The sequence below is a fragment of the Lepidochelys olivacea genome (assembly GCF_965140295.1).
Source record: "Lepidochelys olivacea isolate rLepOli2 genome assembly, chromosome: 24".
Classification (NCBI taxonomy): domain Eukaryota; kingdom Metazoa; phylum Chordata; order Testudines; family Cheloniidae; genus Lepidochelys; species Lepidochelys olivacea.
Window position 1 is genome coordinate 249,422 of NC_140434.1, and position 25,010 is coordinate 274,431.

General features: G+C 39.9%; 1 protein-coding gene across 1 annotated transcript in view; it reads left to right on the forward strand.

Annotated features, from left to right (window-relative positions):
• Positions 1 to 25,010, forward strand: part of ASH1L (ASH1 like histone lysine methyltransferase) — a 155,867-nt gene that overhangs the window by 26,227 nt on the left and 104,630 nt on the right. Inside the window, exon 2 of the mRNA XM_084613398.1 lies at positions 730 to 1,252. Within this exon, the coding sequence (XP_084469524.1) occupies positions 830 to 1,252 (423 nt within the window). The 5' untranslated portion in view covers positions 730 to 829. The remainder of the gene's footprint in view (positions 1 to 729; positions 1,253 to 25,010) is intronic.

Here is a 25,010-nt window from a genome sequence, read left to right on the forward strand (position 1 = left end):
TTGTGTCTGAGCCTCTGGAGTGAGCAATGGCTATGTTGTCTGTGAATGAATCTGTGCTGAGTAGAGACACCTCATTAGCAGTTGTATTAGAAGTGGAGTTGGCTAGAAGGCAGAAAACAGTTTTGAATGGCAAATCTTACCATTAAATGTTATAACTGTTTCCTGGTGTTTGTAGGAAATAAAAACAGACTATCCCATTATTTTCCCCAGTCTTGAGACTTGGATTTTTGAATAACAACTGAGATCAAAAGTTGCCTATTACTCAAAAAAAAAAAAAAAAAAAAAAACCTGGGGTGAGATTTGTGGATGGAAAACTGGGTAGGTATGTGCTTCCAGTTTTACAGTGAGGCTGTAGGGGAGGAGTGGGTAAGTGCCAGTGATAGGAAAATAATTTTGACATTGGCTGTATTTGTTCAGGAGTTTTCAATTGAAAAGGCCTTATAGGACCTACAGTTGCAGGCCTTTAAACCAATAATCAGATTAAATTTTACTAGCCGATACCTAAAAACTCTCTCTTGACAGAAGAGAGCTGGTAGGTTCCTGCTGTAGATCAGCGGAGATTTGGGAGTTTTGTCATACCCTCTGAGTGTATCTGATGCTCATTGTTTGGAACTTTTGTCTAGAAATAAGCTTTTTATGTTTGCTTTCTGGTCATTAATGATAAGAATGTTTCATTAATTTCTTCTTTAAAATAAAAGATTTATTCTATTTTTTGTGTTTCTCTTACAGTGTAAAAGATGTGGTTGCAAGTTGTAGAAGAGATTTTTCTGTGGAACATACCTCTGTAAACCTTCCCTAAAATCCCCTGAAGGCATATACTGCACCTGTGATGGACCCTCAGAATACTGCTATGTTAGGGCTGGGTTCTGATTCCGAAGGTTTTTCTGGGAAAAGCCCCTCTGCAGTCAATACTGACATAGTGATAGGCAAGAGAGAAGTAGATCTAAAGAGTAGCACCAAGGAGGAAGAAGATATTAAGAAGAAGAACTGGGAGGGGAGCAACACTGAGCCTGGGAAGAATGAGGGCCTGACTGATGCACAGCAACAGTTTTCAGTGAAAGAAACAAATTTTTCAGAAGGAAATTTAAAATTGAAAATTGGTCTTCAAGCTAAGAGAACTAAAAAGCCCCCTAAGAACCTGGAGAATTATGTGTGCCGGCCTGCCATAAAAACCACTATCAAGCAACCAAGAAAGGCATCAAAGAGTGGGACAATGACAGATGAGAAGAATGAACATTGTCCTTCAAAACAAGTGAGTAGTGTTTATATACTATTAAATGGTTCCCAACTCCTAGATTAACCTGAGAGGGGTTGTATGTGCTATTGGCCAAGTTACACCCCTGTATAAAATACATATCTGAGGAACTGTCTTCATTCTAAAGTCTGGTTATGGTCAGAGAAATGACATCTACCCATTTCATATTTAATATCCACTAGTAATTTCCAGGTCAAGTCAACTCAAAATTACTAATCTAAACAAAGTTTTTCTGTCTCCATCACAAGATCATGCGGTATGTTGACTGCTTCGTATATCATTACCAGTAATGAAGACTCTGGTCTCAGAATTTAATGACCGTTCTGTTGATGATGTTTGACTCAGCAGAGAACTCATTTTGCTCTTCATTAACTAGTTTAAGCAGCAAAGAGTCCTGTGGCACCTTATAGACTAACAGACGTATTGGAGCATAAGCTTTTGTGGATGAATACCCACTTCGTTGGATGCATGTAGTGGAAATTTCCAGAGACAGGTATAAATATGCAAGCAAGAATCAGGCTAGGGATAACGAGGTTAGCTCAATCAAGGAGGATGAGGCCCTCTTCTAGCAGCTGAGGTGTGAACACCAAAGGAGGAGAAACTACTTTTGTAGTTGGCTAGCCATTCAGTCTGTGTTTAATCCTGAGCTGATAGTGTCAAATTTGCAAATGAACTGAAGCTCAGTAGTTTCTCTTTGAAGTCTGGTCCTGAAGTTTTTGCTGCAGGATGGCTACCTTTAAATCTGCTATTGTGTGTCCAGCGAGGTTGAAGTGTTCTCCTACAGGTTTTTGTATATTGCCATTCCTAATATCTGATTTGTATCCATTTATCCTTTTACGTAGGGACTGTCCAGTTTGGCCGATGTACATAGCAGAGGGGCATTGCTGGCACATGATGGCATATATTACATTGGTGGACGTGCAGATGAATGAACCGGTGATGGTGTGACTGATCTGGTTAGGTCCTGTGTTGGTGTCGCTGGTGTAGATATGTGGGCAGAGTTGGCATCGAGGTTTGGTGGATGGATTGGTTCCCTGGATGCCCCATCATCTCGGGCATTGGCACTCTCACTGAAGGACTGTCCGGATATGTGGACTCTCTACTCAGGCCCTCCACCACTAGCACTCCCAGCTATCTCCATGACACTGCTGATTTCCTGAGAAAACTACAATGTACTGGTGATCTTCCAGAAAACACCATCCTAACCACCATGCATGTAGAGTCTCTCTACACAAACATCCCACACACAGATGGAATAAAAGCTGTCAGGAACAGTATCCCTGATGATGCCACAGCACAGCTGGTTGCTGAGCTCTGTAACTTTATCCTCACGCACAATTATTTCAAATTTGGTGACAATATATACCTCCAGACCAGTGGCACGGCTATGAGCACCTGCATGGCCCCACAATATGCCAACATTTTTATGGCTGACCTGGAACAGCGCTTCCTCAGCTCTCGTCCACTCACGCCCCTTCTCTACCTATGTTACATTGATGACATCTTCATCATCTGGACCCATGAGAAGGAGACCCTGGAAGAATTCCACCACGATTTCAACAGCTTCCACCCCACTATCAATCTCAGTCTGGACCAATCTACACGGGAGGTTCACTTCCTAGATACCACGGTGCAAATAAGTGACGGTCACGTTAACACCACCCTATACCGAAAACCTGCCTACCTTCATGCCTCCAGCTTCCACCCCAGACACACCACACGATCCATTGTCTACAGCCAGCGCTTAGGTACAATCGCATTTGCTCCAACCCCTCAGACAGAGACCAACACCTACAAGATCTTCACCAAACATTCTCAAAACTACAATACCCACACAAGGAAATTAGGAAACAGATCAACAGAGCCAGACATGTACCCAGAAGCCTCCTGCTGCAAGACACGTCCAAGAAAGAAACCAGCAGAACTCCACTGGCCATCACGTACAGTCCTCAGCTAAAACCTCTCCAACACATCATCAGTGATCTACAACCCATCCTGGACAACGGTTCCTCACTTTCACACGCTTTGGGAGGCAGGCCAGTCCTCGCCCACAGACAGCTTGCCAACCTGAAGCATATTCTCACCAGCAACTACACACCGCACCATAGTAACTCTAACTCAGGAACCAATCCATGCAACATACCTTGATGCCAACTCTGCCCAAATATCTACACCAGCAACACGATCACAGTACCTAACCAGATCAGCCACACCATCACCGGTTCATTCACCTACACGTCCACCAGTGTCATGTACGCCATCATGTGCCAGCAATGCCCATCTGCTATGTACATTGGCCAAACTGGACAGTCCCTACGTAAAAGGATAAATGGACACAAATCAGATATTAGGAATGGCAATATACAAAAACCTGTAGGAGAACACTTCAACCTCACTGGACACATAATAGCAGATTTAAAGGTAGCCATCCTGCAGCAAAAACTTCAGGACCAGACTTCAAAGAGAAACTACTGAGCTTCAGTTCATTTGCAAATTTGACACTATCAGCTCAGGATTAAACACAGACTGTGAATGGCTAGCCAACTACAAAAGCAGTTTCTCCTCCTTTGGTGTTCACACCTCAGCTGCTAGAAGAGGGCCTCATCCTCCTTGATTGAACTAACCTCGTTATCCCTAGCCTGATTCTTGCTTGCATATTTATACCTGTCTCTGGAAATTTCCACTACATGCATCCGACGAAGTGGGTATTCACCCACGAAAGCTTATGCTCCAATACATCTGTCTATAAGGTGCCACAGGACTCTTTGCCCCTTTTACAGATCCAGACTAACACAGCTATCCCTCTGATGAGTAACTAATTTGACTTTGTTGTAGTGTTTACACTAGTAAAAACTAGTTTTTGCTGGTATCCTAAGTGGATGTGACCAGAGTAAGTAGCAGTACCATTTTTAGTCTCTTGCTTCCACTTAGTGACAACTGTGTATTTATACCACGCTCATCACTATAGTAACCGGATTTGTATCCCCTACTAAACAATTATTTTAATGCTTAGCTCCTAGCCATTGATATTGCTACTCATTAGTCAGTGTTTGGAAAGGAAAAAGAACAATGGATCTGATGGAATGAAGACTTACAATGTACTGCTTATAATTCAGTAGCACCCAAAATGTTCTAGGTGTTTTACAAATATGAGAAGACAGCCCCTGCTTCAAGGAACTCTTGTTCTGATAAGATGTGCAACGAGAGCTACGGTAATAGATGGGATAAATACGATGAGTGGACAAGGGTTACAAAAATAAGTGTGCATGATTACTATCTTTTTTTTATGTACACATCTTGTTACAAAATACATTTCCCAATATGCATAACAATTTCTCCAACCAACTAAAATGCTATTCTAGAGCAAAGTGCCCCTTTTCACTGCCTCTCTTTACTGCTTATCTAAGGCCGTGATTCAGCAAAACATTTCTGTGGTGCCTACATTCTGTTGAAGTTTAAAGTTAAACATGGACTGAAGTACTATGCTGAGTTGAGGGCCAAGTCCCTCCCCTCAAACCAACCCTCCTTAAATACTCATCTCCCCTTATTGCCAACCTCCCTAACTATTCACCCTTCTCTTTATACTCCCTCAGCATCCTACCACCATCTACCCTCACACCACATGGCAACCCTAGACAATTTATCCTGATAATATGCCACAACTCTTCCTACCAGTCAGCTCCCTTCCTCAACACAAGTCCCCTGCTTTCCACATTGCTGCTGCCCTAGGAAGCTCCCAAGACTGAAGGGTGTTCCATTTCCCTATCCTGTGCCCTCCCCAGCTAAGTTGCCTGTATAAACACACAGCCAGCAACATCTATCAGGCAGAACCACACACTGGAGGTGGCAGAATAGAACTCTTGGTCATGTGGCATTAGGGACCTGATTTTCTGCTGGCTGACACACCCTCCCCCATTGACGAGATTGTCACACTTAAGCACATTCTCAACTTTAAGCGTTTGTCCTTGCCCTTAAAGAATAGATACAGTGTAATAACAGTAGTGGCTGAAATCTCCTTCCTTCTCCTCCAGACTAAATCACGCAAAGTGTTTCATGTACAAAGCAAAGGCAACATATGTTTTTTTCCACTGTGTTTTGCTGGGCAGTATTCATTTGTTTAATCGGTGTGAACCTATTGCACGTCAGAAATTACTTTGTCACTGGCTTATTAAAAACCCCACTGCAAATAGCATAAAACTTTTTTTTATTTGTTGTCAGGCCCCTTGGATATTCACTGCATGGGAGGAAGTAGGAACAAATTTCACACCAATGTGTACTTCTGTGAATAATTCTAATATTGGATATAACAATATTAGGAAAGATAAAAATGGATGACTTTTTAAAAATAAACTCAGATATTTTTACTTAAATAGAATACATTTTTCTTATTTAAAATAAAACTTTTTAAAAATTAAATTTGAAATGACGACGACCTGTGTTAAGGCCTAAATTTACTAACTGTGTTAACTTCAATTTAAAAAAAATTGTATTGCTTGGATGTTTTTTTCAAGCTTCATGTTTGCTGCTGAAGTTTTAAAGAAAGTCAAACCACTGAAGTGGTGGAAGTCACTGACTAATTACCTGGAACCTGAGTTTGTTGAAGTGCTAACCAGCTTTTGACAGCAGTAGCCTTTTCTGCAGTGCAGAGAGAATATTTTATTCATTTCAGTTTATTCAACTAGGTCAGTTTAGTGACCACTTCAAAGTTGAGACACTGGGAATTGAAAAAGCAGGAAAGGTTATTTTTCCTTTTCCAGTATGTGAAGGTGTGAAAGGATCAGATCTATTAGTTCTAAAATCTTGAAGGATAAGATGATCAGAAACAATCAGTACAACTCACTAGTTACAGATAATACTTCCTTTGTTTAATAAATCAGTTAGTTTTAAATGCCAAACATGTTTTGATAAACTTTTTTCCCTTTATGTATCAGAACATTTTAAGGTAGTTTTATTTAACTAATAAAAGAAAAAAATTAAAATGCTGTTTTTTATTTCGAATTGAATTGCAATTTCCATCCAAATAGAGCCTGAGACAAATCATAAGTAAAACAATTATCGTCATCTAGTAAATAGGAAATGCGTCATTCATCATTTTCTAACATAATAAAAATGTAAAAATGAGGAATCCTAATGTATGTTAAAGTTGCTTAAATAAATGTGTTCATCTTCCTGGTTAGCAAAATGAAGTCCCAATTTTAGTGTAAAGACTATATTTTGTTGCAAATCCATGTGGTTTAATGATTACCAATCAATGAGAATCAACCTGTCATTAGGAAGATATCTAAAAAGTACAAATGCAAAACAAGACTAAAACTGATGATTTAAAATAAGGCTTCCTGCTTGCTGATTTAAATCATGATTAAAATGAGGTTTTAAATCACTTTAATTTGAAGTCGATCTACCCTGGTGTATAATTTCCACATTCCTGAACTCTAGTTGCAGATCCAAGACCATATTGTCGTGCCACTAAAGTTATCACTAAAGCCACTGAAAATACATGCCAAGGAGAATGTAAATGTAGAGTATCTATATATAAATGCCAAACGTTTGTGTGTGTGTATGTGTATATATATATTTGAGTTGTTTGAATAAATTACTTATAGTGCACAGTTATGTTAAGTGCTACATAGAAAACACAAGACAGGTGCATGCCCTAAAAGTCTAAACGATTGATTTGACAGACAAGTAGGGATAAAATATACCTAGAAGGATAGGGATGAGGAAGAAATTGGGTAACAAAGATGATTCCCAGTTTATCAGTTTAAACAGACATACCTTGATAGTTCCAGATTTTTTTTCACATATATGAAAGTTTCAAGCTTTCATTTTAAATAAAATTTATATTTGTAGACTTTCTGGTTGCAAAAATAGCTACCCAATTGCAATGCAGTGCTGTCTTTCAAGGTCTGGGGACAGACTAGATAATAGCGTTCAAAAATTTGAATTGTCTTTTTCAACACAATGGAGCGGTAAATTTGAAAAACAGTGATGGGCAAGGTAAATAGTAACATTAATTATTTCACTGCTAATCATTTTAGTGGAAACATCCTGCTAACATTTTGTCACCTGTGCTTGGATTTGTTTGAAAAGTCATTCCACAGGAATAAAAATGCAAACTTTAAAGAAGCCCATAATTTAATGTATTCTTGCTCCCCTGCATATAGTAATCGGGGAGATAGGGGTGGGGTGAGAAAGATGATAATCATTCTAGGGGGATTTGAAAGAGGCCCAGGAGGAGGGGAGGATCCCAAGCAGGGAATGAACAATCTCAGTGACATGGTTGATATATTTGTTGTTTTTTATTTTAAAAAAAAAAAGAAAGAAAAGTTTTAAATTAGTTGGTTTTATGTAAATATTTTCAATGGGAGCTATTTGTTTTTACAGTTTTAAATGTAAAAGCATAAAATGCAGGCCCTGACTTTTCCTTCAAGATGGCTCCCAGGTGCAATATTACCTTCTACCCAAGAAGGGCAATGGGCCCAATAACTTCCGCTCAAGTGATATACTCTGCTAAATACTTCATTTGATGATGAAAAGACCAGGATTAATTATATTTAAAAAGTGACTTAAAATTACTGCATCTCTCTGTCCTTGTGTAGGCTGAGCAGGGTTAGATACATTGGAGCTGCACTGGTGGTGAATATTGGTGGTACCATTATTGTAAGGGTAGACAAGGCCCCAGTACCTGTTAGCAACAGGTGCAGCTGTGATGGTATTGATAACAGTTTAACTGCTATAAGTTCCTTTACAGTCTTGTGTCTCGCACTTTGAAGGGGGAAAACCTCCCCGTCATAATCCATAAAACCACCGCCTTATCTTCTTTCAAGTCCTTCCATCAGATTCTTCTCTACTATAATAACTACAGAACACTGCCATCTGACTATATCTAACTAGATGGTGAACTGAGACTAATACTTATTATGCAAAACGCATTAGTTTTTCTGCTTTTCCTCACCCCACCCCCAAAATGTTTCAACTACGTGCTATGCCTTGTCAGAAACCTAGACTATAAGCACTCTGGGACAGATACTGTCTTTTTACTACATATTTGCACAGCACCTAGCACAAAGGGTCTCTTATCCTTTATTGGGATCCTTAGGTACAACTATAATATAAAGAATAAAGAATAAAATGCTAATGGAGGCAGGAATAAACCCGTTTTTAACACTGTCAAGAAGAGTTACTCCAAGCACATGTACTTTGCATTGTGAAAAAATAAGATGCAGTAGTAAGAAAAGGTACAAGATTCTCAAGCCTTGTCTGTGCTATGGAAAAATCTTTTGGCATTTTTAACAGCCTGTTGATTATACCCAGGGTTTACAGACAGGTTGGTAGTTGCTTCTTGGCAACAGTCCCTAAATTCTGTGGCAACATTAATTTATTTTGTTACCATGAAATACTCTTCATTTGCATCCCTTCCACCCCCATACAAATAGACACAGTTTATGGCTGACAGTTGAAAATACTTCAAAGTAAAATTCACTATGATTTTCTTCCACAGTTTTTATTTTTTGATAATGGAGTTTTTTGCTGTGCCCTTCAGGTGGCTTGGCTCCATTCCCCAGGCCTGCATTCCCATGTTGTTGTCTTCCAGGTGAACTGGCTCAGAATGTCCTTCCTCCATGTGTACCAGAGAAGGAAGGAACTTGTAGGTGGCTTCAGTGGCTCATCACCCTGGTTCTTTGACTGTTGTACAGTTTAAAAAAAAAAAAAAAAAAGCTAGGGCTTGTCTGTGCTATGCAGCTTTTAGCGACAAGGCTGTGTCCACACAGTCTTGTCGCTAAAAGTCAGAGTGTGTAAACGCGCGCTGTCAGTAGTACTTCTAGAGTGCTCCTGCCGACAAAGCAGTGTTCACGCTGCCACTTGCGTCGGCAAAACTTTTGTCTTTCATGGGGGGGTTGGGGGGAGCTTTTTAAAGTACCTGTGAAAGACAACAGTTTTGTCAACAACGTTGCAGTGTAGACAAGCCTCTAGACAGTGAGAGAGTACATAGGTGGAGAGTCAAATCAGAAGGATTGCAGAGACCACTACTAAGGAAGAAAGAGGCATCCTACATAAAATGTGTCTGGCATTCTCTTAAAGCTCTGCCTTTGGATATCACCTTTCTCTACACGTAAGACTGGATCATCCAGTGCATTTGATCTAACATCCCTCAGGTTTAATTGATGTGGGTTGAAGAGGGTGCATTTTCTATGAGGTGTGGAATTTGCTCCCACCTCAGTTCATCATAGGCTGAATCTGTGGATCTTCAGGTCGTGCTGCAAGGCCTATTTGTTCTCCAGGCTTTTCCTTGGAAAAGGGATACATTTTGATGGGAAGTGGCTTATTTAAGAGTTTTGAGGTAAGTTGGTAGAATTTAAAGATTTGTTTGAATTTATTTTTTTAAAAACTTGTACACCCAGAGCTTCAGGTGTATTTTTAAAACAAAAAAGAAAACAGTAAAAATGGAATAAATAAAATACATCTCTGAAAATTAAGGGCTTGAAGTGAATGTCTTCATTTTAATATTGTTTTAATTCAAACTAATTTTGATGCTAACACCTTGCCCCTTTCCAATTTATTCCAAACATCATGTTAGATATCAAATTACCTCAAAATTAGGAATGCACACTAATGACAGTGGACATGGGATAAAAATCTAAACACCGTGAAAGCCTGTCTTGAGCACTTTCCATCCTATGTCAGAGACCTGAGAGGGTCTGTCTCTTCAACACTTGGCAACACTTTGTTTGGCTTGTCATTCCTATAAAGTAGTATTGAAATTAAACAGAACATTTCCTGCCATGCTAAGCCACATTAAAATAGTGTGTGGAAGACCTTTTTTTATTGTTAAATGTGGAAATGTGTGTCCCTTTAAGTTAAACCATTGAGCATAAACAGCAGTGTGCCCTTCCCAGTTGTTCTCCAGAGCAGATAAGAACCATTTTTCTTTTTTTCTCTGGTTTCCAAAGGATTTTTTTAAATGGAGCTTGTGCTTTTTGTGCTTCTACGATAGGTAAAGGTCTAAACCCTTTTTTATAATGTCTGTGTCTGTCTTTTTATTAACACTAGAAATATAAGGAATGTGTACAGTGTTGTAGCTCCATCAGTCCCAGGATATTAGAGAGACAAGGTGTGTGAGGTAATATCTATTGGTGAGAGACAAACTTTTGAGCTACACAGAGCTATTCTTCAGGTCTGGGTCCAATACAAAAGATATTACCTCACCTACCTTGTCTTTCAAATATAATGTAATTTATTTCTAGTCTTTCCTTTTTTTTTGCTAAAAAATGTGTTGGTCATAGAAGATGTATGTTGGTAGTTTTTACACCTTAATTGAAACAGTGGAAGTGCTGAATCTTTATCAAAGGCTTTCTTTCTCTAGAATTTTTAGCACTTAAAGTAAAGGAAAACAAACACAAACCAGATTTTTAGATTGCCTAACTAAAAATTTCTTCCCCTCTTTTCCCTCTCAATTACTTAATGTTCACTCTCTGCTCTAGTTTTCCAGTAAACATAGATATGTCTTCACTGCATCATTAGCTCAAGGTATATCTTGAGGGTTACCCCTAGCCGGACGCACATCCACACACACACAAATTGCTAGCTCAAATTAAGTGCAGCGTTAAGCTCAAGGTAGCTAGCTTGTTGGATGTGGGGGTGGTGTTTGAAGCTTGAATGCTGCTGAAGCTTGTGAGGACTCAACTGTAGAGTTTTCCAGCTTAGGCAAAACCTGAAATTTTAAAGTGTTTAAAAAACAAAACAAAACAAAAAACGCTTTCAAAAGTCATCATTATGCATTATAAGGAAGCAAAAAAGAAAACCTATCCAGGTTTTTCCCTTTCAAGTCCATCCTTGCTGTGTTTACTTGTAACTCATCTGCAAATAAAGGCAAATCTTACAGTTTTGTTTAAATGTCTAATTTCATACTGCTGAGGAATTGGGTATGAAGACATGTTATAAACATTCTTCCCATATAAAGAGCTGATGTTCTGAGATACTACAGTAAAACCTCAGAGTTATGAACACCAGAGTTACAAAGTGACCTGTCAACCACACACCTCATATGAAGCTGGAAGTACGCAATCAGGCAGCAGCAGAGACAAGAGACACACACAAAAAAGCAAATTATAGTATAGTACTGTGTTAAATGTAAACTACTTTTAAAAAAGGGTGGGGGGGGATTAAATTTTTTTTGACAAGGTAAGGAAACTGTTGTGTTTGTTTCATTTAAATTAAGATGGTTAAAAGCATTTTTCTTCTGCATACTAAAGCTTCAAAGCTGTATTAAGTCAATGTTCAGTTGTAAACTTTTGAAAGAACATCCATAATGTTTTGTTCAGAGTTATGAACATTTCAGAGTTACGAACAACCTCAATTCCCAAAGGTTTGTAACTCTGAGTTCTACTGCAGTGGTCTCCAAAGTGGGGTGCGCGCACCCCAGGGGGTGCGCAGCAGGCAGAGGTCCTGGACCTTTGATTTTTCGGTGGCACACCTGCAGCAGCTCTTTTTTTTTTCCTTCCTCAGAGCTGGCTCTGGGGTGCGTGATTCAAAAAGTTTGGAGACCTCTGTTCTACTGTATTAGGTTAAGCTTGGATAAAGTGTCCTTGTTGAGTCCTTTTTGTTCTGTCAGCTGTCTTACATACAGTTGACCACAAAGTGGGCTGTAACAGGTGGCTGGAGGCTTTCCTTAGTCCTGAGGTTCTAGGTGGTAGTTTGGGCAGTTCCTCTTTATCCTGAGATCTCTTTTCATGGGTGGTTCTGCAGCATTTCATGCTGTTCATTCCTGTTGAATGTTTATATGAAATTACTAAGAAGGTTATCATGGAATCATGGACTATGGTGTCTTTTAATATGCTGAAGGCATCCGACTCTGCATCTCCATCTCATCTGAACTGGCTGACACTGGAACAAATGACCTGAGGTCTAAATTAAATTGTTGGATGAGGGCCAGTTCACTGAGGCTCAACCCTGACGAGACTGAGATAACATTAGTAGTTTGGGGAAAGCAACATGAAGAGTTGTCAAAGATTACATCTGCACCCCTGATTGAGAGGGTGTGGCAGCTATTTGTTACAGTAGCGGTGACCAAGAATTTAATCTGTTCTTGACAAGATGAGTGCTACAGTTTTTCATATGTAGCCCTTGCTATAGTCATGGATGCCTCAATGGACCTATATTGTGAGGACATATGTAAGTTTAAGATACCACACATTTTTATTAAGCCATATGCCACTCAGCACATTGCATGAGTTCTATGTAATCTATATTCTGTTACTTTTGGGGTGGAGTTGAAGGTACTGATTTTTAAGTAGACCTAGTCGCTTGAGAGAGTGCCTCTCTCTGTGAGTGGAGCTGTTGCATTTGTGAGCAGTAGAGGCTCTTGAGCTACAACTCTTGTTCAAATGGAAGAAGGATGTTGGCAGGGCTTTCTGTATGTGGAGGTCTTTGGCTCTGGAATTCACCTGCTTGGTTTACCAAAGCCCACATTTGTAAAATTTCTAGGCATATTTCAAAGCCTGTGTATTTTTCTAGGCATTAGGTGACAAGGGTGGACTGAAAGGGGGGGGCAGTGAGATGAGGTTACTGTCATTGTTTTTTGTTTGCCACTACAGGCCTCCATAATAATAGCTTTCTGATGCTTACCATATTCCTATAAAAATTTGTTTGTTTTGAATTAAATTTAATCAACACTGTTTCCTTACAACAACACAAATATTTAAAACTATGGAAGTCATAAGCAACACAATTCCAATGTCCAATATTCAGCAACACAATAAGACCTTTACATGGCAATGTTACAATTTTGTAGTTTGTTTGCTCTCAGTGTAGTGATTTAAAAGTAATGAACTAACGTGTGTCCACATGACTTTATGGCATTTCCATTGTTGATCATTGTATCCACGTAGCTCGGCAGCAGCATCCATTAGCCATTCAGCATTACTGGGCAAATATCGCATGATGCACTGTTCTGCTGCTTTGCTCTGTTTTTTTTCTTGTGGGGCATACCAGAAACTATAGGACATGTGGAATTTGAGGTCCAACTAACAAACTTGCATGATTCCTCTCTTGTCATCCATTCCATTTTGCCAGCACCATTTTCATACTGATGTCAGGCAGCATGGAGGATCCAGTGCTGAGCACCATGATCATGACCGTCATTAATATGAACAGAATGATGTACATGCATTCTGAGTTGCTCAGGTGGATCAATTTGGCTGTCCAGCTTTAAAAGAGCTGTTGATGCTGCAGTGGTATGGCTAATGGTAGAGGATGAAATTGAGCATTTGCTTCTGCAGAGCATATACCTGGAGCACCTATACTCAGTGGAACATCACTTCTGGGCTCGGCCAACTATCAGTGACTGGTGGGAAAGCATAGTGATGCAGAACTGGAATGACTAGCAATAGTGACATAACTTGCTGCAATATCCCTAGGAATCTGTGCAGAACTCACCTCTGAGTTGCAGCAGAAGACTAACATGAGCTCTCCTTAATATGGAAAAGCATGTTGCCATCATCATCTGGAAGACTGCCACTCCCAGTTACTACTGGTTGGTAGGGAATCCAGTTTGATGTGGGTAAATCAATTGTTGGGGGTGCTGTTGTGGAGGTTTGCAATGCTATGAGGAGAGTGCTGTTATGTTATGTCAAAGCGTGGCAGTGCACAGGAGGCTATTGATGTATTTGCACAGATGGGATTCCCAAACTGTATTCGGTTTGTTGATGAGATACACATTCCTATTCTTTGCACCCCGCTCCAGACCAAAGACTTGATTAACAGGAAGGGGTATTTCTTCATGGTATGGCAGACTTGCTTGATCATTGTGGAAGATTCACCAGTATTAATGTGGAGTGATCTGGAAAGGTCCATAACGCAAAAATATTTAAAAATTCATGCCTGTCGTCTTGAATAAGCAAGGGAACTTTTGTTCATCAGAACACTGAACATTATGGAGTTATGCTTCTTCCTGTCATTCAGCTTACCTTTTGAAACGGCTGGACGAGTTTAGCTGTACATGAATTACTTTTTTAAGTTGTTAGAAAATTGCACTGGAATGGCAGGGGGGAGGGGGGAGGAGGAGTGACAGTGCTTCTTTGTAACTGTGTAGCAGGAGCAGTGCTTCTTGTGGACTTTCCAGGTGCCCTGACATGGGTGCTGGTTTCCTGGCAGGGGGGAGAAGTCTCCACCTCTGCGGCCCACTGTAGCAGGGCTCTGTCACACCAGTTAATTGTCCCTTCAGTCTTAGCCCCTCCAACTCCCACACTGGGGATAAGCCCTGAAAAATCCTGAAATAAAAGGCAAACTCAATTCAATACTGGGCCATCCCCCATCCTTCCAATGAGGTACCCCTCTATCGCCCTTCAGACTCGTCTCCCAGACAGTCTCTTATTTATGCATCACTCACTCTTGGTCTGACTGCTCCGGTTAGCAGGTCCATCCCTCTGAAACTCTGCAAGCAAAGTTCCTTCAGGCAGAGAGGCAGAGCTCTGTCTTCTTTCTTGGCCAGCCCTCCCTCAGATGAGCCAGGCTCTCTCCTTTTATTCCCACTCCATGCTTGGCATTGGCTGCAGGCATAGTGGGGTGGGGCGAACTGGGCCCATACACTCCTCTTAACCCCGACTCTGCTGGTGTGGGGCCTCTGCCCGATCACATTCTTCAATAAAAATAAAGACAAACAAAGAACATAGTGCAAACTTTTAATAACACCGTTGTTAAGGTATTGCAACACTAAGGAGTGGTCTAAAAGTCCTGAAGATCATGTGAGTTAAAGGATTCTCATTCTCCATCTCCTGCGGGGTTCGATGTAGAGGGAAGGACCTGTAATTAGGTTGATTGAAATGACAGTCCCAGTATGGTGTATTCTCCACTCTGTGTGACATTGGAACGTTGAGGTATAGTGCTTGATCTTTGCATCAAAAGATGCTTCATCGCAGCTGGCTGTGTCTGCATTGACTGCATCATGTCCCTCTCCAGGGCCATGTGCTCCAGAAAACCTTCCCTGCACAACTCTGCCTTCATCATGGCCCTCTGTTTTGATTGAAGGTAATACTTAATGGAAGAGATCGTTTATATCATTTTGTTTTTCTGACAGCCCCTCTGTGGGTGACAACTTCCCTCTTTGTACAATTACAGATGTTAAGGGAAATCAGAAAAAAACATGGGAGTGGAACAATAAGTACCTGGTAGTCTCAAAGCCAACACTGATAAAATTTCTTTTCCCACAATTTTGGAATGCCAGTCCCATCATCTCTTCCCACTCTGTGATTCCTTTTAAGATGGTTTTCAAACTTATTTCATTAATATTTGAGGCGTCTGGCATTATATTTAGTTTTCAGGGGTGCCTGAAATTTGTAGGGTGGGTGCCTGGAGGTATATTTTCATTTTTTATAGTTTCCTTGTGGACTGTAGGGTCGATGGCCGGGTGTATGTTTTCTGTTTTTAGATGGATGGGGGCAGGTTAGTAATTGCACGAGGACCTCTGCAGGCTGTCTTTATCTTGAATGACATTATGTTTAGCCAAATCACCAGGAGACAGAGAAAGTTCCTGTTCCAAAAGGCAGTGGGCAAAAGGAGAAGATATGCATTGCTGCCATTTAAATGGATGGTTTCTCTGCAGCGGGTGCAAGATTGGAAGGGAACAAACATACTATTTGGGGAGCCCTAATAGAGCTGCTTTGCCAGGCAGTGTTTGAGCAAAAATTGAACACTATCTTTTTGTCTTGAATTCTCTTTTATTACTCCTTTAGATTGGCTTAAAGTGTACTGCAAAGTAATAGAATTCTGCTTTAAGTACTCTGTATCCAAATATATTATAGCACTTTACAATATCTGCGTTTTGAATGTCTCAGTAGCCTGATTTGAGGCATTTACCTCTGAACTCTATGAAGTTCAGTAACACCTGAGTGCACTAATGAAACATGAATCACTGTACCTTTTCTCTTTTTTTTGTTTGTTTGTGGGGCTACACTAAAGATGCTTTATATGTAGTATGTTTCCTTTCTTAACACCTGTGGTGCCAACATCCTGAGCAAGGGAGGCCTGGGGTGGAGAAAAGGGAGAGCAAGCAGAAAAAGTCTCAGTAAAATTGTCAGACACCTAGACACCCTTGTTGCGCAAAAGTCAACATGGCTTCTGTAAAGGGAGATCATGTCTTACTAATCTATTGGAGTTCTTTGAGGGGGTCAACAAACATGTGGACAAGGGGGATCCAGTGGACATAGTGTACTTAAATTTCCAGAAAGCCTTTGACAGGGTCCCTCACCAAAGGCTCTTATGTAAATTATGTTGTCATGGGATAAGAGAGAAGATCCTTTCATGGAATGAGAACTGGTTAAAAGACACGGAATAAAGGGTAGGAATAAATGGTAAATTTTCAGAATGGAGAGGGGTAACTAAAATGATTAGGGGTTTGGAACGGGTCCCATACGAGGAGAGATTAAAGAGGCTAGGGCTTTTCAGTTTGGAAAAAAGGAGACTAAGGGGGGATATGATAGAGATATATAAAATCATGAGTGGTGTGGAGAAAGTGAATAAGGAAAAGTTATTTACTTGTTCCCATAATAGAAGAACTAGGGGCCACCAAATCAAATTAATAGGTAGCAGGTTTAAAACAAATAAAAGGAAGTTCTTCTTCATGCAGCGCACAATCAGCCTGTGGAACTCCTTGCCTGAGGAGGTTGTGAAGGCTAGGACTAGAACAGGGTTTAAAAGAGAACTGGATAAATTCATGCAGGTTAAGTCCATTAATGGCACTTAGCCAGGATAGGTAAGGAATGGTGTCCCTAGCCTCTGTTTGTCAGAGGGTGGAGATGGATGGCAGGAGAGAGATCACTTGATCATTACCTGTTGGGTTCACTCCCTCTGGGGCACCTGGCATTGGCCACTGTCGGTAGACAGGATACTGGGCTGGATGGACCTTTGGTCTGACCCAGTATGGACATTCTTATGTTCTTAATGGGGTTTTCTTCTATGCGGAAAAGGTACTGGTGGCTGTAGGGTTAGATATAAAAGAGAATTTAAAAAATGAAGTTTCAGTGGCACAGCTGCCCTGGACAACATATTGGGAGGGAGTGGGTTTAAATGCATAGCAAGTGGAGAGGGTCTTCTAACTCTGCCCGAGTTGGTGCTGAAAATCCCATACCAGGAAAAAGTAGTTTAAATTCCCCAAAGTGGTTGTATTATAGTACAACCCAATTCTTAGTGGCACAGCTTTCCTCTGCAGCAGTTTCAGGCAGGGTGATGGTAGAGTTCTTCTCCACAGAGATTTCAATATGGCTGTCTGCACTGGATTCTTGTGCATTGTCTGTATCAAGCGAGTCCTGTAGTTCTTGGCTACCATGATAAATCTCCTCCTGGTTGGACAGCATGGCGTTCTTGAGGTCAAGCAAGTAGTTGGCAGTATTACTGGGCACTTGCCATGTGGGGTGGGGTGCTATCTATCACATCACGTGGTGGCATTGCTTTCAAAAATGTGGTGCAATTCCTCATAATATGAGCAGGTAGCAGTGCCATTACTGGAGGTCCTGGTCCCTTATTCCAGACCTCCTTTGCTTTGTCTTGGCACTGGAACCAGCTCTGACAGTGCTCGTTCACCTTTGTTTTCTCTGACTGTGCCTTATAAATGTCTGCTTTACAATGAGGTTTACTCAGATGGAACTGGATATGTAGGTCTCCAGAGTCCAATCAAGTCTGGGACCTCTGCCTGTGCCCACATGGAAGCATGAGGGCAGCATGGCTGCTATCATCAGTATGTGATCTCAGTACTGTCTGGTATTGAAAAGGGGCATTCCTGTCTGCCTGCCAGCATTTAAACAGAGATATTTTACATTAAGGCAAGATGCCCCTGGAGCAGTGGAGAGCCCAGGTATAAGACAGGTCAATCAATGTAGGTGTGAAGTAGTGCAGTTTGGGATACTAGCTGGAGGACTGCCAACAGCACAGTAGTTAGAAATTGGTCCACAAACTTCAGAGCAAATGAAGTGACTGCAAAGCATCTGAAGAAGTGGGTTTTTTACCCACGAAAGCTTATGCCCAAATAAATCTGTTAGTCTTTAAGGTGCCATCGGACTCCTTGTTGTTTTTGCAAAGTGGAATTACTCTTGTTCCAAGGAGGAGTACATACTGTGACCTAAGATGCTAAATAAATCGCTTTGAAAACCATTTTTGTGTGGACACAAGGTGCTGTAGTATAGCTATTTACTACAGCAATGGAAGGGGTTTTTCATCAGAGTAGTAAGTCCACTCCCTTGAGGGTTGGTAACTAGATCGATGGAAGAATTCTTCCATTTGACCTAATGGTACATACACCATGACTCACTTAAGAGATGTAGTTAAATCAACCTAGGTCGATTTTTCACACCTCTGAGTGACCAAACCTAGATCAACCAAAGTTTTAGGTGTAGACCAGACCAAGGCCTAATACTCGGAACTCCATCTTAATTCAACAATGCCATCCCCTTCAGTGCACTCAAAGAAGTGAAAATTGCTCTTAACTTTTATCTTCCAATGCTACATTTCATAACGTAATGACAACTATAGTTTTAAAATTTCAGTTTTAGCATTTTCACCTATGATGCTGAGAATAGAAAGGTGACTTACATACTCAGAATTTCTTTTTTCAAAAGCAAACTTCTATATATTTGACTTTAAATCAGAATTATGTAATACATATTAGAAAAAAACAAATATTGAAGTGTACACAACACACCTACAGAAATGCAGAATGTAAGAGAAAAAATTGAAACTATCAGCAGATTCAGGAAGTAAATATTGTGTTGCTTTACACTTAGGTTTTCTTCACGAACATGACTATAAACATTTTAAAATGAAAATTTAGATTCTTGAAGCAACCATTTGACAAATATTTGACAATGAAAATATTAGTTGGCTATCACTGCAAGTTATTCATACTGTTATTAAAATAGTTATTCATACTGTTAATAAAATATGAACACATTAAAGAGTACCCTGTGTCTTTTATCTTGCTACAATACCTAAATTAGTCTTTTTCGCATATTGGAAATGAGAAATATTTTTTCTCTTGGGATCTTATTGGGGTTATCTAAAGTGATTATAACTCATAAACTAACATTTACTTGAAAATTCTCAGAAATCATTTTGAACATTTAGAATAAATGTTGTAAATTTGGACTGGGTACACTTTATTACTCATTCATAGGGGGTTTAATCTCTGCTTTAAATTCTGATCTCAGTGCAACCTTCAATTATGGAGCCACTATTGCATAAAAACATAAGAATGGCCATACTAGGTCAGACCAATGGTCCATCTAGCCCAGTATCCTGTCTTCCAATAGTGGCCGGTGCCACAGGCTTCAGAGGGAATGAACAGAACAGGGAAATTTGTCAAGTGAACCATCCCCTGTCATCCAGTCCCAGCTTCTGGCATTCACAGTTTTAGGGACACATAGCGCATGGGGTTGCATTCCTGACCATCTTGGCTAATAGCCATTGATCCTCCATGAAGTTTCCTAATTTGTTTTTGAGCCCAGTTATATCTTTGGCCTTCACAACATCCATTGGCAATAAGTACCACAAGTTGACTGTGTGCTGTGTGAAGAAGTACTTCATTTTGTTTGTTTTAAACCAGTTGCCTATTAATTCCATTGGGCGATCCCCTGGTTCCTGTGCTATGTGAAGAGGTGAACAACACTTCCCTATTCACTTTCTCAACACCATTCATGATTTTATAGACCTCTATCATATCCCCCCTTAGCTGTCTCTTTTCTAAGATGAACAGTCCCAGTCTTTTTAATCTTTCCTCATATAGAAGTTGTTCCTTACACCTAATCATTTTTGTTGCCCTTCTCTGTACTTTTTCTAATTCCAGTATATCTTTTTTGAGATGAGACCACCAGAACTGCATGTGGCATTCAAGGTGTGGGCATACCATGGATTTATATAGTGGCATTAAGATATTTTCTGTTTTATCTATCCCTTACCTAATGGTTCCTAACATTGTTAACTTTTTTGACTGTTGCTGCACACTGAGCAGATGTTTTCAAAGAACTATCCATGATGATTTCAAGATCTGTTTCTTCAATGGAATGGCTAATTTAGACCCCATGATTTTGTATGTATAGTTGGGATTATTTTTTCCAATAAAGCCTTTCCAAATCCCACGTATCCAACCTCCAGCATGTGCAAAATGAGGCTACCCCTTCCTACCGTCTCCCTCATATTGACCATTTCTACAGTGTCCAGTCATCAGCATAGTTTACAGAAGTTTCAGGGCTCCTCTACACAATGCTAGTTGCCAACAGCCCATAGGCACCATTTCAGCAAATAGGGATTTCTGGAATTTATATGGTCGGGCATAGGTGCTGGAACTAAGGGTACTGGAGGTATTGCTGCTGCACCCCGTGGCTTGAAGCAGTTTCCATCACATAGGGTTTACAGTTTTATTCAATGACTGTCAGTACCCCCACTATAAAATTGTTGTCAGGAAGATATTCCTGCACCAGGGGAATTGTTAGCTGGCCGGGGAATGGTTAGCTGGCCAGGCAATCCCAAAAAATGTAAAGGGACCCTACGGGGACCAAGAATCTTGCCTATAATGTTAAGAATTCATAACACAACTATTTTTATTTAATACAGGTAGGAGTGTGTTTTGTAAAATTAGCTGCTGTACATGTTTGCTGACATATTGGAGACCAAAATCTGTCTGTAGACTTCTGTGGAACACAATGGAATGAACAGCACAGGTGGTAAATTCAGTGAAATTATACAACCCTAAAGAAGCATGCTTTACATCCCAATGCTATTTTTACTTTCTATTGATAAAACTGCAAATGGGCACATATTGTGTGGACCTTAAATTTAGATTAGCAAAGACCAGTTTAAACTGCATGAAGAAATAACTATTCTAAGAATTCACATCCAGTTTAAGCAATGTGTGGAAAGTCATAGAGTCAGGTAACTCTAAGAAATATTTTAAGTCTTTATTAACAAATTATTTTTATATATAAACACACACACACACACACACACACAGCCTTTCAAAGGTTCTACTTAATATTTTTATAAACAGCAGCTAAAATATTTCCAAAAGCAAGAAGTGGAAATGTTAGCATGAACGTTATCATCATCATACCTATATCTTATATAGAGCTTTTCACCAATTCTCAAAGCACTTTACAAAAGTCAGAAACTCAGCTTACATTTCAGGAAGATTTTATGTAGAATAGCAAATGCTATTAGCCACAATTTTCAGATTCAGTAACAAAATCATAGTGGTTTATTTGAGCGATGCTGTGGCCTAGATGATTAGGCAATGGCTATGGAACCAAAAGATCTGTGTTGTAATCGTTGGTGTGGTGTTGAATTTGCTATATTTTTAGAACTTTTTTATCAGTATTTGAAATTAACGTGGCTGTGAGTGCGTGTACTAACTAAGATATGTAGTGACCGTGCATGTTTTCAGGTGAGCACTGAATGAGGCAAAGCTCGTCAGAAACCATTATTAGCTGCCTGCTCAAGCTCAACATGGATGAAACAGCTCTTAGTCTCCCCACCCCACTCCCCGAAAATCCTCCCCACTACCTCCTTTCTCAGTCACCATGGACAACATCAACATCCTGCCTGTTTCCCTATTAGAATAGAAAAGCATAATTTCTTAGAACTACTGTGTCCTTCAAGCTCTTTCCTGAACACCTGTATCCTGCAAGCTAAAGAAATGCTTTTTTAATTTGTGCCTCTGTACCAAAGCACAATAATTTTTCTTTGTCTACGTAAAAATTCAGTTTGAGGTTTCAGATCCAGTATAGACTTCATCTAAGATTATTCTATCTGGCTGCCAGGGAGGAAGTTTGGTTAGGCTTGGAGTTTTTAATTAAAAAAAAAACAGATCTAGATTAAATTAAAAATTATACTGTGCTTTTTTGGGACTGGATGAAAAATTATTTTAGTTTAATTTAACCCTTGGCTATAAGTGTTTCAAAACAAATAAAAATCCTCAAACCCAACACCACCCACACCAAACCCAAACCAGATTATATAGATATACATATTATAGAGGTACCGGAAAGTATCATAATGCCATGAGATAAACCCATGGTATGCCCACACCTTGAATACTGCATGCAGTTCTCATTGTCCAATATAAAAAAAGATATGTTACACTTGAAAAAGTACAGAGAAGGGCAACAAAAATGATTAGGGATATGGAACAACTTCCATATGAGGAGAGATTAAAAAGACTGGGACTGTTCATCTTAGAAAAGAGATGACTAAGGAGGGCTATGATAGAGGTCTATAAAATCATGAATGGTGTGGAGAAAGTGAGTAAGAAGGGTTTACCCCTCAACATAACACAAGAACCATGGGTCACTTAATGAAATTAATAGGCAGCAGGTTTAAAACAAACATAAGTACTTCTTCACACAGTGCACTGTCAACCTGTGGAACTTGTGGACAGAGGATGTTCAGGCGAAAGGTATAACTGGGTTCATAAAATTAAATAAATTCATGGAGCATAGATCCATTAATGACTATTAGCCAAGATGGTCAGGGACTCAGTGCCATGCCCCATGTGTCCCTAAACCTGTCACTGCCAGAAGGTGGGCCATGGGATGGATCACTTGATAATTGTCCCATCCATTCCCTCTGAAACATCTAGCACTGGCCATGGCTGGAAGACAGGATACTGAGCTAGATGTATTGTTGGTCTGACCTAGTATGGCCAGTCTTATGTGCTTATGACCATCTAGTCTCACCTCCTGTATAACACAGGTCACACTGATAAATGCAAAGTAATGCACTTTGGAAAGCATAATCCTAACTATACGTATAAAATGATGGGGTCTAAATTATCAGTTATCACTCAAGAAAGAGATCTTGGTGTCATTGTGGATAGTTCTCTGAAAACATCCACTCAATGTGCAGCGGCACAGAATGCTGGAGATCATTAAGAAAGGGATAGATAATAGGACAGAAAATATCATGTTGCCTCTATATAAACCAATGGTACACCCACATCTTGAATACTGTGTGCAGATGTGGTTGCCCCATCTCAAAAAATATATATTGGAATTGGAAAAGGTGCAAACAAGGGCAACAAAAATTATTAGGGGTATGGAACAGCTTCCGTATGAGGAGAGAGTAATAAGACTGGGACTTTTCAGCTTGGAAAAGAGATGGCTATGGGGAGATATGATTGAGATCTATAAAATCATGACAGGTGTAGAGAAAGTAGATAAGGAAGTGTTGTTTACTACTTCTCATAACACAAGAACTAGGGGTCACCAAATGAAATTAATAGGCAGCAAGTTTAAAACAAATAAAAGGAAGTATTTCTTCACACAACGGACAGTCAACCTGTGCCAGAAGATGTTGTGAAGGCCAACACCATAACAGGGTTCAAAAAAGAACTAGATAAATTCATGGAGGATAGGTCCATCAATGGCTATTAGCCAGGAAGGGCAGGAATGGTGTCCCTAGCCTCTGCTTGCCTGAAACTGGGAATGAGCAACAGGGGATGGATCACTTGATGATTACCTGTTCTGTTCATTCCCTCTGGAGCACCTGGCACTGGCCACTGTCAGAAGATAGGATACTGGGCTAGATGGACCTTTGGTCTGACCCAGTAAGGCCGTTCTTATAGAACTTCCCTAAATAATTCATAGAGTATATCTTAGAAAAATATCCAATTTTGATTTGAAAATTTTGAGTGATGGAGTAGCCATCATGACTTTTGGTAAATTGTTCCAATGGTTAATTACCCTCACTGTTAAAAATTAAAGCCTTATTTCCAGTCTGAATTTGTCTAGCCTGAACTTCCAGCCATTGGATCGTGTTATAACTTTCTCTGATCTATTGAAGAGCCCGTTATTATTTGTTCCCCACATAAATACTTTTAGACAGTAGTCAAGTCACTCCTTAATGTTCTCTTTGTTAGACTCAAAGAGCTCAATCTGTTTATCTTATAACTATAAGTAATGTTTTCTAATCCTTTAATCATTCTCTTCTCTGAGCCCTCTCCAATTTATGAACATCCTTCTTCAATTGTGGGCACCAGAACTGGACACACTATTCCAGCAGCAGTTGCACCAATATATAGAGGTAAAATAAACTCTCTGCTCCTACTCGAGATTCCCATTTATTCATTGCAGAATCACATTAGCTCTTTTGGCTACAGTGTCTCATTGGGAGCTCATGTTCACCTGATTATCCATCCTGACCCCCAAATCTTTTTCAGAGAAACTGCTTTCCAGGAAAGAGTTCCCCATCTGGTAAGTGTGGCCTTCATTCTTTGTTCCTAGATGTATACCTATACATTTAGCCGCATATTATTTGCTTGCACCAGTTTACCAAGAGATCTGGATTGCTCTGCATTAGTGACTTGTCCTCTTCATTATTTACCACTCCCCCATCTTTGTAATCTGAAATCATTATCAGTGATGATTTTATGTTTTCTTCCACGTCACTGATAAATGTTAAATAGCATAGGGCCAACAAATGATCCCTCTGGGACCTCACTGAAAGCACACCTGCTCGATGAGTATTCCCTGTTTACAATTGCATTTTGAGACCTATCAGTTAGCCAGTTTTTAATCCATTTAACATGTGCCATGGTAATTTTATGTTCTAGTTTTTTAATCAAAATGTCATGCGGTCCCAAGTCAAACACCGTACAGAAGTGTAAGTATATTATGTCAACGCTGTTACATTTTTTTGATGAAATCACAAGTTTGGAGGATAAAAAGGTATCGGGTTAGTTTGAAGGCTCTATTTTCCATGAGCGTACATGGATTTTCAT